The sequence below is a fragment of the Bombina bombina genome, chromosome 1 (genome assembly GCF_027579735.1).
Source record: "Bombina bombina isolate aBomBom1 chromosome 1, aBomBom1.pri, whole genome shotgun sequence".
Classification (NCBI taxonomy): Eukaryota; Metazoa; Chordata; class Amphibia; order Anura; family Bombinatoridae; genus Bombina; species Bombina bombina.
This window is the reverse complement of record NC_069499.1, coordinates 1,136,105,804-1,136,118,448: the sequence shown is the minus strand read 5'-3', so window position 1 is coordinate 1,136,118,448 and position 12,645 is coordinate 1,136,105,804. Positions and strand designations below refer to the sequence as shown.

At 39.0% G+C, this 12,645-nt stretch overlaps 1 protein-coding gene across 2 annotated transcripts in view; it reads left to right on the top strand.

Annotated features, from left to right (window-relative positions):
* Positions 1-1,323: 1,323 nt before the first annotated feature.
* Positions 1,324-12,645, top strand: part of NT5C3B (5'-nucleotidase, cytosolic IIIB) — a 25,060-nt gene continuing 13,738 nt past the window's right edge. The window contains exons 1-2 of one of the 2 annotated variants that reach the window (XM_053698882.1): positions 1,324-1,464; positions 2,789-2,887. In XM_053698882.1, the coding sequence (XP_053554857.1) occupies positions 2,819-2,887 (69 nt within the window). In that variant the 5' untranslated portion in view covers positions 1,324-1,464; positions 2,789-2,818. Of the gene's footprint in view, positions 1,465-2,207; positions 2,503-2,788; positions 2,888-12,645 lie in introns of those variants that run through there. The other variant, XM_053698873.1, reaches the window with a different exon arrangement.

The window sequence follows — 12,645 nt, the reverse complement described above, 5'->3', positions numbered from 1 at the left end:
GGACACTGGGAATTATTAAATGTATTTACAGATGGAATGGAAATATTTACCAATTATATACCATTATGGGTCAGGTACATTGATGACCTGTTGTTTATTTGGGGTGGAACTTTAGATAAACTGGATCAATTCATGTTAAAACTAAATTAGAATAATAGAAATAATAAACTGACAACTGACATATATATAGCTGATCAACAAAAAATCAGCTTCTTAGATCTAACAATATACAAAAATACTGATGGTATCATAAATATCAAGCAAGGGAAACGCAACTAATACATTATTACATCATTCTAGTGCACATCCATAAAGCCTTTTAAAAGTCATCCCATATGGTAAATTCTTGTGCCTAATAAGGCGAAACTGTTACCGCAATGAAATTTACCTGCAGAAAAGTTATGATTTAATGCACAGATTACTTGTGAGAGGATATAGTTAAAGGTCAATCAAGCTAAATACAAGGCTCTTAATATTAACAGAGAGATTTTATTGCAGCCCAAGAATGAAGTGGATAAAGAGGAATGTCCCAGATTGATAACTACTTATTACCCACAAACAAATCAAGTAATCAGAGTCATTAAGAATAACTGGAAAATAAACTACCCCTACTATGACACATATTATTGGCGAAAGAGTACCAATAGGCTATCGCCGACCTCCCAGTTTGTCACTAGTCATTATGTACATTATCATACTCCCAGAAAGCAGGATAGTGATCTTGGAATGTACCCTTGTGGAACATGCTCAGTCTGCACACGTTTTAAAAATAAAAAGGATAACAGACAAAACTGCCAAAAACACTCTCTGCAATCTCATTTCTCATGCAGGACATCAGGAGTAGTTTATGCTATGGGGTTGATTTATCAAAGCTTCGCACCCCTTACGCCTGCAGGTTCTAACAACAGAACCTGCAGTCCATATTTAACAAGCAGCGGTCATTAGACCACCTCTAAGGTGAAGAATTCGCCACCTCTAAGGTGAAGAATTTCAATCTTCCGACCGGGAGATTGCCAGCTGCTGCCCGTGCGTGATTGGCTGTGCGCAGGCAGGCGGAAAGGAGCGCGTATGTGCGCCCCTGTCAATTGCAGCTTGATAAATCGACCGCTATGTAATGCTCATGTTGGTATGACTACTAAATTTAATTTTAAATACAATTTATTTTGACATTATAGTGCACAATGTATTTTTTATGCCACAAGGCCCTACCTCCCTTAAAACCCTGCGTCTTTCTCTCCCCCCCCCCCCGTTATCTGCTTGACAGTCCAGTATTTATTTGAAGGACAGCTGCCAACCCTACTTCTGTCACAGGGTGTGAGAAAATGTAAACTCCAAGATGGCTGCGCCAAGTGTGAAGATGCACAACGTTACTAACCAGCACTTGTCAATGGCTAAAAAACAGCTTTAACCCCTTCATGCCGGGGGCAAGTGTTTTACATCGGAACGCAAGAACAACATTTGCTGGTAGGCCTAAAAAAATTGTTCTACCACCGTTAATTAGGCGTTAAAGTTTAAACATACGCCTGTTTCTTCCTGTGTACTTCGTCCTCCATTGCAAACTTTTACATAGCAGAGAACTCATTATTTCTATGGGGGACAGCTCACCAATCGCAGGGACAGCACATTTTCTTTGTTAATTGCATGAATGCTACATTCCTGCTTTTCTTATAAAGATACCAAGAGAACAAATAAAAATTGATAATAGGAGTAAATTAGAAAGTTGCTTAAAATTGTATGCTCTATCCAAATCATGAAAGAAAAAAAAATTGGGTTTCATATCCCTAAAAGTCTTCAATTTGGACAAAAATTGCCTTTGAACAGTTTCTAAATATTAATCACAGGCTTACAACATAGAGGGTGCAGACAGGGGTTTTTAATAATTATTTAATAACAAAAATGCTGTGGTGAACTTTAACTATATACAGTACTGTATATATGTGATGGATTAAAGGGTACTGTTCCATAAAAAAAGCGCGGCTTGGCAACACTATAACCAGTGCCACGTCTGCAGCTATAAACGTCTGCAGATGGTGAGATGATTCCAGTAATTGGTAGATTTACTTGCCAGCTTCTTGCAAAATTATTACCCTGCAGTGTTAAAAATGTAGCATAGAGCGGGTCCTTGTACATTTTTCTGCCTAATGCTACAAAGCCAGATGTGTAGTTATTTCAGAGAGCGTATGGTGCACGCACGATTCAGGGCAGCTCTATTCATAACCCAAGAGCTTTCTGTAGCCAGAGCCTCCTTTGCTGAACGCTCAAGAGTTAATCTGAAAACCCGGAAACAATCAACTGCAACCTGGATGTAGCCAACAGAAGGAGCATGCGATGCTGTGAGACCAGGGAATCGTTACATTGCAGCAGTGACATATAGCAGAACTGCAATACTGCTTTACATTAGACGTCATAGCACATATATTTTACAGCCTAATTCACGACCACGCCAAGCGGTTTGCCTTTTTTTTTTCTCTTACAAAGCTGAAGAACGCTGCAATGATGCCCGTAAGTAGTGTTGTTAAAACTAAGGTTTTCCCATGTAATATTTCAAAAGCCATAATGCACTAGATTGTGCGCACTTCAGCATCGTTATGTAATACTCAGTACTTTACATTGCACAGATTAAATAATTGTTTTCTTACCCAATATTAGATACTATTAAAAAAAAATTGACTGCAGCATATTTATCAGTATTTGTTAACTAGTTTAATAACAGGAATGCATAGGTTTGGTGATGATTTATTTGAAGAGATTCTTTCTTTGTAAAACATTGGATTTAACCGTTTTCCAGATTGCAGAACTGAATAAGAACACAGTGAGGATGAAGAACCCAGAAAAGGTTAAAGAATTGATCATGGCGTTACAGAAAGGAGGGGAGAAAAAACTGCAGGTGGGTAATATTTAGATAATGTGGATCTGATTTCAAGTTGTACTTATTTTGTATTGTAATTTTTTTCTTCTTCACAGTATGATTCAGCCATGCATTCAGCCAGTGTGTCTGTCTGTCAATGTATCAAGTCGCTGTGTATGCTATGTGTGGTATCTGTCCTATCTATCTATCTATCTATCTATCTATCTATCTATCTGACCAACCAGGGCCCAGTGCAAAAATTAGGGATGGGATCCTCACCCCCACCAAGAAACCCAACATTGGGCAAGATTACAAGTCGCGCGACAAATCTGTTTTTCGCAATTGCGAAAACACAGTGCACTTTGTTTTTTTTTTTTCACATTTGGGGTTGCACAGGTATTTCAAATGGCAAAAAAACTTATTTCGCGTGCGTGTTAACCTGCATAATCCATAAAGCCAGATCGCATGCACATTCACAAATAGAAGGGGGAAAAAACTATTCTGTTGTGCAAAGCCCATGACGTCTCAAAGTGTACATGAAAATGTTCTTTTTCATATTTCAAGGTTGTTTCTAAATAAATATTTCTCTATATATCTGATGCTTTTTGGACGGATATATCAATATATAGTAAGATATGAATATATATAGGGCTTTTTTTGAGCCGGTACCTCTGTCCGCCGTACCGACACCGCTTATTATGAAATCCATATTTGTCATTCTTTAGCTGTTTGAACCAGTGTGTGTGTGTGTATAATCTATATCCTGTAATATAACTGATCCGGACTGACCATCGGGCATCCCTTAGCCCCGACCATCTAATTACCCACACTCTGCACACACCACTGCCATCAGTGGTGACACAGCAACGAAAGTGAAATTCTCCTCTTAGGAGCACGCAACACAATGAGAGAGAGTTATACTTGAACTGCTGCAGCCTTCAGACATGGGGGGGTGGCACTTAATTTACAGATTGTGAGGCTGAGCTGACAGATAACACAGGCTGTCTTTGGCAGTTAGCAGCAAGTTACAGATTTACTGCTATCAATGATGAGGTAATACGCATACTGTGCATTCCTCCTAGCTTAAAGTGAAGGTAAATTTTCATGTGAAAGTGCTCAGTTTTAAAAAAAAAAAAACTATTAAAAACAAGGGCACTTTCATTCATATAAATTGACATTTCAGCCATTTTTGTAAAATATTCTTATCTTTTCTTCTTGAAGCCGCTCCAGTGCTTCACCAGCCCGTCGCAAGCCTCTTCATATGTCAGCAATGACTATTCCGGCATCCTTCAATCATGGGTTCTCCCCCCCCCCCCCGGGGGAATCATTGCCTGAGGCAACGCCGTGATTGGAGGAAGCCGGTTTCGTCATTGCTGGGTAAGTAAACCAGGTAGAAGCAGACGGGGCATCGTTTCAGAACAGCGATCCGGCATTTCTGAAGAACAAGGTAAGTATTTTTAAAATACGGTGCTATGTAAATGTTCATGAATGAAAGTGCCCCTGTTTTTATTAGTTTTTTTAAAAACCGGGCACTTTCACATGAAATCTGACCTTCACTTTAACCTATACTTGCAGTCACCATCTGTAAAACAGGTACATGATTTAAACTTAGTGAATAAAAGACACGCACAGAAGTGAATGTAAATTTATTTGTACAGGAAGCATTGCACTGTACTTTGCATTGGCTACAGATCGCTTTTATCAGTGCAAAGTGCCTCTGCATTAAACCTCCCTGACCCCTGTAAGAAACTGCTTTCAAGAGAGTCCTATTCCTACCATTGAAGCCAGCAATGCTATTCAAAGCAGGCATCAATCAGAGAGTCGGTGTGGCCTGTACATTTGTTATTGGTCCAGGGCTTGTGTTCACAGTTTGTTTACTTCATTATTTGGTGACACCTGTAATTTACTGCCCTTCTAACCCTTAGACATAGGTCGTACCCAGTGAGACATTTTATGTTTTTCTGTATAGTAAAATGACAGCATGCTGCTTTTCCCAATAACTCAATAAGTAGTTTGTAATACAGTATATTGTAATATATTTTAAAAGGTAGCCCTTGTGGATTTACTACTAATATTATTATTATTATTATTATTATTATTATTATTATTTTATTATTTTTTGCATTTTATTTAATTTATTATTGAGTGTCTGATGGATAAGCAGTAAAACTTGTTTGTGGACACATTAACTATAAGTATATAAAGAGCAGCGCCAGGTATTTCTTCTCAAAGCTCCCTCACAGGTAATTTTCCCTATAATTACCGTAAATTAATACACAATAACAAAAACAAAAATCAATAGTAGTTTGGGAGCGCTAGAAGCTAAATGAGAAAGTCTGGAGACTGATAAACAATTTATCAAAAATATATTTATTAAAACAATATAAAACATATATATAACTTTTAGAATATATTGTGGGACGTCTCCCTTTGTAGTTTAAGAACAAGTAAAATTTACTGCATAAAAAGAGCACTTTGGTATATTTTTCTAAAAGATTCCACCTAGGTTTTTCATTTTCACCTTAACTCATTTATCTTTGATTTCCACCTTAATTCTGATACTGAGTGGCCGCAAGAGATTTCTCAGATATTATATCGGTTTCCACTTTTATATTGTTACTTTGTATCAGATGGAAACAATTTACATATCATAGTCCAATATATTGTTATTTAAGTTGTTAACTTTTAAGACCATTAAGACTAAGAAATTATAAGTTTCAAAATCTCTCCAATATTGTATTTTGAATTAATCTGCCCTCTGAATTTCATTGCAAAAATTGATTTTAGTTATAATTCTTATTCAAGCAAAAAAGCTAAAAGTGATAAGAATCCATCATAGAGAATGTCACTATAATTAAGTCTAAATATATTATATATATATATATTATAACATAAAAACTATAATTATTAGATATCCAATGATGTATAAGAATTATTATAAGTAAGCAATAAAGATTAGGAAAGATTCCACCTTATTTATACTAAAGAAATCCACCTTAAAAATCACACCTATCAAAATGAAGGAACAACTGACCAATCAAAAAGACAAGAGGGTTTTTTAAACTGCCGGGCTCAGAACAAACACTATCCGTCTTGACAAAGCCTGCTGGCGAAACGCGTAGACGTTACCTGCTGTTACCTGCTTTCTAATTATTGGACTAACAACTTTACCTATCCCCTATCGAAGGAAGTAGAGGAAAAGAAAGTTCAAAAAACAAACGGCCGTTTGTATTTCAAGTCCAAGATTACATCTACACGCTGAGACGTGCACACCTGTACCAAGAAGCTGCCTGGGGAAAACGAGACCCTGAACATAGAGGCCGAATTTGCTTCAAACCGGTAGAGAAGGAAACCCATACACGCAGGAGCGTGGTCTAGGTTTTCATTCTCGACATCGGAGATACCTACATCATACAGGGAGGAGAGACACAAAAGAAAAAACCGGTAAGAGAGACCGAGATACCATCAGACACAGACGTGTCAGAAGAGCCGGTAAGCCCTACCAAAAAATATCAATCTTTACTGAGTACAAACTACTTTGTATATATATTATATACCAAAAGACATTGCTACAAAAAGTTAACAACTTAAATAACAATATATTGGACTATGATATGTAAATTGTTTCCATCTGATACAAAGTAACAATATAAAAGTGGAAACCGATATAATATCTGAGAAATCTCTTGCGGCCACTCAGTATCAGAATTAAGGTGGAAATCAAAGATAAATGAGTTAAGGTGAAAATGAAAAACCTAGGTGGAATCTTTTAGAAAAATATACCAAAGTGCTCTTTTTATGCAGTAAATTTTACTTGTTCTTAAACTACAAAGGGAGACGTCCCACAATATATTCTAAAAGTTATATATATGTTTTATATTGTTTTAATAAATATATTTTTGATAAATTGTTTATCAGTCTCCAGACTTTCTCATTTAGCTTCTAGCGCTCCCAAACTACTATTGATTTTTGTTTTTGTTATTGTGGACACATTAACAACATGACACCTGACATTTGATGATACCAGACTTCTTACTAAATGATAACTTTTGTAAAGGACACTTACCTAGTATTGTTTCAAGAATTATGCATTTATATATTGCCTCAATAGGTAGATATGTGTCTGTGTATATCTGTGTATATTTGTGTTTGTGTATGTGTGTAGCTCTGCTGCCACGTGACAATATCCACCACCGGAAATGGTTTCTGCCTCACTGTTATTATTTTCAATAAGGTAAAAAGTTTTGAGTTTTGCATGTGCTGTGTAATTTAATATTTGCTGGTTCCTGGGGTGACAGTTTCACAGTTTGTATAAACATAAGTTCTGCATCACCCACATAAAATGATTTAGTATGTCAGTGGCCCTCCTCTTGACTATGTTGGGGAAGATTAGTGAGGAGTGAGGGGCCTTCTGCTACTAACGGAAGCAGCTGTCCTATGCAGCTAGCAGGTCACTGGAAGAGAGCACCGTAGAGGTAGTGTGTAGAGCATGCAGACTTCCTAAAAAAATGCAGATGTACTTTGTTAGTATTGTGTGTTTCTCAGTGTTTGTGTGTGAGCTGTGTGTGCTGTATGAGTGTGGGTAGGTAACACTGTGCCTGTGTGAGCTGTGTTTGTGTGTGAGCTGTGCTGTATGAGTGTGGGTAGGTAACACTATGGGGCTGAAGAAACAGAAGTTATGAAGCAGAAACTTGTCCGCCTGCTCTGAGGCAGCGGACAGAAATCAACCCGATCGGGTTGATTAACACCCCCTGCTAGCAGCGTATTGGTCACGAATATGCAGGGGGAAGCGTTGCACAAGCAGTTCACAAGAACAGCGTATGCTGTCGGCATTTATTGATGTGCAGCGGACATGATACTCTACATCGTATCATGTCTATCCGCACTATGATAAATTGGCCCCTGTGTGTGTGAGTTGTATGAGTGTGGGTAGGTAACACTGTGTGTGTGTCTGTGTGAGCTGTGCTTTATGAGCAGGGCCGGCGCTCCCACTAGGCCATCTAGGCAGCCGCCTAGTGCGCACTGCCACCTAGGGTGCAGCCGGCCCTGACCCGGGTTCCCCAGACTCCGCCGGTAATATGTGCGGCCCGTGAGTGTCCAGACTTGCATACACAGTGACCACTGACCGGCTGCTTACAGCACACAGTACTTTCACAATGCGGCTGCTCCGCTCCAAATTAAGCAGGGGACAGACTTGCATACCCAGCGACTGGCTGCTTACAGCAAACATAGGCTGCACAGCACTTGCACAATGCGGCTGCTCCACTCCAAATTTGAACCGTAGGGAAGGGGGGGGGGAAATGACGTGAGTGCTCTGTGTCTGCTGCCGGCACTGCACAGTCTATGATGCAACATGGACGGAGGCAGGAGCTGAGCTAGAGCCACGGCGGCAGCACAAGGTAGGAGCTGTAACTCTGTGAGAGGAAATTGATGATGATTCTGAAAGTATACCACCCCCGAAATAAGCCTCCACACACCAGCAAGAGCCTGTATACAGCCATCACCTGCATATTGTCTGAGAAGGTTGCACTTTGGTTTCAAACTATTTATATAATTCAGTTTCTAACTACTACACATCTTTTGAAACTGTTAACCAGTTGAGTCACATGTTACTGAGGATATTTTTCACTCAGGTAATGTGACATTACCTGAGTGAAAAATCTTGATAGGTTAACTTAGAATGACCTGTACTATTCTATATACATTTATAGAACACACATTTCTTTATCATTTATTTAGCATAACTAAGGGCCTATGGGACTTCCGATGGGTGGCGCACCAAGATGGCAGCAAGGCATTGAAGCTCTGATATACCTCGTGAAAAGAATCGTCTTACAGCCTGGATTTAATGCCATCCACACCTCTTTTGACAATTTTTGTGTCCGAGAACTATCGTGGGTAGAGAACTATCGTGGGTAGAGAAATAGACATCTTCTCTTCCCCAGAAGGCACTTTAAAATATATTCACAAGACAGTTACGGTGTCTTCTGTCCTCCAAGATGGACTCTCTAACTAAAGAATTGACAGCTACAATCCTACTGCATCTAGATAAGCTTGCCTGGCACTTCATAAAGAGATCCGTTCCGCTCAGGGGCTACACTTACCACTAACTACTGCCCCTGTTTTTGCTAAATAAGATCCTCAATTCCTACAGCCACCTCAACATCACTCATCCTGGGACGCAGCTTGGCTAGATGGCACTCAGTCTGAATCAGGAGATGGCGCTGAGCAACTTTCTAATCCCGGTGTACCCTTCTTGCTAAATGATAACTCTTACTGCAGATCAAAACCAGCACTGAAGGAGAACACCTCTACAGCTCACGAAAATGCTGAACCTCAGTATATCCTCATACAAGCAGCAAATTGGACCTCTGTACACCCAGAGCTATGGATGGACTCAAACTGTGCATACTAGGGACAAAAACCTGATCGACAAATGCTTTTAATACCTACAGGGCACAGTGTGAAGGCGCACATGTGGAAGTCAAGGAAAATGGCGGCACTGACCCTTGTCTGGCGCTACATAGACTATCTGCAGCTGCAGTATAACCCTAGTCTGATACTTAAGAGATCACTGGTGCAGGTTCTTAGACATGAGAATCACTGAAAAAAGCTTCTCACACTTACCTCCAGAGACATAAGTAAAATACTATGCCAGTCTATGCAAAAACAAGTAGGGGTGGAATGAGTTACAAAAAGTATCCCTTCTATAATCTGCAGCATATCGTTGAAAGGAATTCCTCACAAGATAGATAATGGTTCCTTGATAGCTGCAATGAACTGTTTTCTTTTTGTATTACTCTTGCGTTGTTTAGCGTGTTTGCTTAGTATGTGGATCCTTTTACACCGCCTTGCACAACAAGAAGGAGGATGGTTGACCGATCCTAAGCAAGATCCGCGGCACAAGAGGGGAGTTGGTTAGCCATCATGAATTTAGTAGGAGTAGACCACGTTTTATAAACTTCATTAAAGAGTATTTATGGCTGAAACTGTAGCTGATACTAGTGATCTCCGTGTACCCACCACAAATCCCTCTTATACAAAGAGCATATGTTTGTTAAAAGAAAATTGTTGGTTGACTTGTTGTTTTTCTTTAAAGTTCTTGTTGTTTTTTTGTTGTGATGTTTTTTTTTCTCTATAAGAAAAATTATGAGAAACACAGGACTATTATTATCTTCAAGATAGTTGTTCTGAGTTATAACGTAACATTGAGGATTTGCTACATACTTATTTCTGACTACTCTTTGAATATGAGGACCTCTTGTGGACACTAGTGGTATTGCTTCCTTATACCAACACAATTTTGAAATCCTGCTAGGCTAGGAGATGCATAATATTAGCTATCTCAACTGAGAAAAAAAAAGTTTTTAGTCAACTCTCCTATGCTGTAATCCTCACAGGCTTAATTGATATGGTGTCTGCTGCTTTTTTTTTTTTTTTGGGGGGGGGGGGGTTAAGATCTATATTAATTTTGGTTCAATGTTTATTACAAGGGTGAGGGTCCTTCCTTTTAGTACAATTTTACTTAGAAGTAATTATTATGATTATTATTTATTTGCCAATGCCAACCCGGTAATCATTAATTTTTAACAAAATGAAAGTAGCCTATGCCTTATGTACTTGCTTTCTTAATATCTTCATTTTGAATTTATTTGAAAGCCTAATAGAACTGAAACACTGTTGACTCTTTCTGTGGTATTACCCCCACTCATCTATTATAATCTAATATAACCACATCTGCCTTGTTGAGAATTCTTATAATATCAGAAAGCATTATCACGCTTGAAGCACATGCCATATCAATTGTGGTATTCTACATGTTCTTGCTTTTTCAACTGCAACTTAGCAAACACAAAATCTTACTAATGAGAAAATGTATTACTAGCAGTGGCGGCTGGTGAAGTTTGAAGTTGGGGGCACTAGACCACACACCCCGAAATAAAGCCCCACCCCTCCCTCAGATGGCTCAGCCCATGAATTGTTTTATTTATATATATATATATATATATATATATATATATATATATATATATATATATATATATATATATATATATATGGGAGGGTGAAATATGTATATTTTACTAACCATTTCATAGAGCCAATTTAAATAAAAGCTGCAAAAATTATAAAAGGTATATCCTGAAACACTTTTTATAACCCCATTAGGAAACATATTGCCAAACATGAGTCAGAAAGTGCTTCCATAGGGAAATGGTTTTGCTTCTGCAGTTCTGATCAAAGAAAGGGCTCTAACCCCTTCCCCTCTTCCCCTTGAATGTTTTGTCTGCAGAGAGCTGCCTGTCAAGATGATATGCACCCTGAGATAACTCACACAGTAAAAAAAGACTAAGCAGCCATTAGTGTATATTAAAAATAATGTTATTTGCCCATCATTATCATATTGATGCTATTGGGTATTGCCTCCACCCATACTGCCAAATATATATATACAACCTACAGGACCTAGTTGGAACAGAAGGCATTTAGCAATAAACAAACCTCATTTATTGGTCACCTTTCACCCTGCTTCATTGTTATCTGACCTGTATTGCGTCCCTCCGGCTCCTACCCGTTCTCTTCTCACTCTGCACCATTAATCTTGCTTGCTCTCCGGTTCAGCTCTACTCTAACCTCCCCCTTCACAATTTGCTCAAGACGAAGTAAGCTATGAAGGGGGAGTGCAGAGTACAGCTGAACTGGGCAGCAAGATTAATGTTGCAGAGACTCAAGCACATGGCGAGATGAGGGCTTTGAAGTATTCATTTTGCAGAAAACAGGTTCAGCTCTGCTCCTCCTCTCTCCCCCTTCACCCTTTGAGCCATGATCTCCTGTGACCGTTATAATTACAATATAGTAATAGTATAACAGTGTTATACAGTACTTACTGGGAAAGCTCTCTCCCAGACTGCCACCATTACATTTTCTTCTGCCGCTCTTCCCCTTTTTCAGAAGGCTTCCGTGCACTGCTCACGCTGGCCAGGCTCCTCCTCCCGCACACCGTCATCACACTGTCTCAATGCTCTCACTCGCACAGTCAGAACTGTGCGATTAACAAGCTATGGGGCTGGGTAGGGAGGGGGCGCTGCAGTCACTTAAAAATAAGTGCTAATATCTTGTAGCCTATACTTCTATCTATCGCACGTGCGGTGCGATAGATAGACCAGTAAAAACAGCATTCTTTTTACTAAATTAGCCTGGAACCCTTTATAGCTGAATAAATATAATTTTTCCAATAGGGAGCTATTGGAAAATTTATATTTATTCAGCTAAAAAGGTTTGTTTTTTCCCGCCTCTTCCCCCTCTTTCTTTGGGGGTTCACGTGCGATTGTGCTCCTATAGAGGAGCCTCCACTGATTACTAGCCTAAATAACTTTTGAGAATGTTTCTGAATACTGATGTGTTTGCCAATTAGGTAGATTGGTTGTAAGTGTATGGGCTCTTTGTTAACTAAGGGTCTATGGATGTTTGTTGTACCTAGGTATCATTTCATGGTGTGCAGGAGGGGAAACCTAAATGTAACTAATTAGCCTAGAGATCTAATGGATGAGTCTTCATCTTTGGTATTTGGGATTATTGCCTAAAATAACACAATAAGTCTAACACATTTGAGGGCCTTTCAAAACTATGTAAACAGGGGTTATGTCAAAATAAATAAAAGTTATTTTCATATAACCCCTGTATAAGCTGTTGGCAGAATATTGCTTTAGACACTTTGAAGGCCCACCTAAGCTTTGTCACTGCAAAGCATACTCCCCAACTGTCCCAGAAACTAAAGACATCTCTCAATTTTAGAC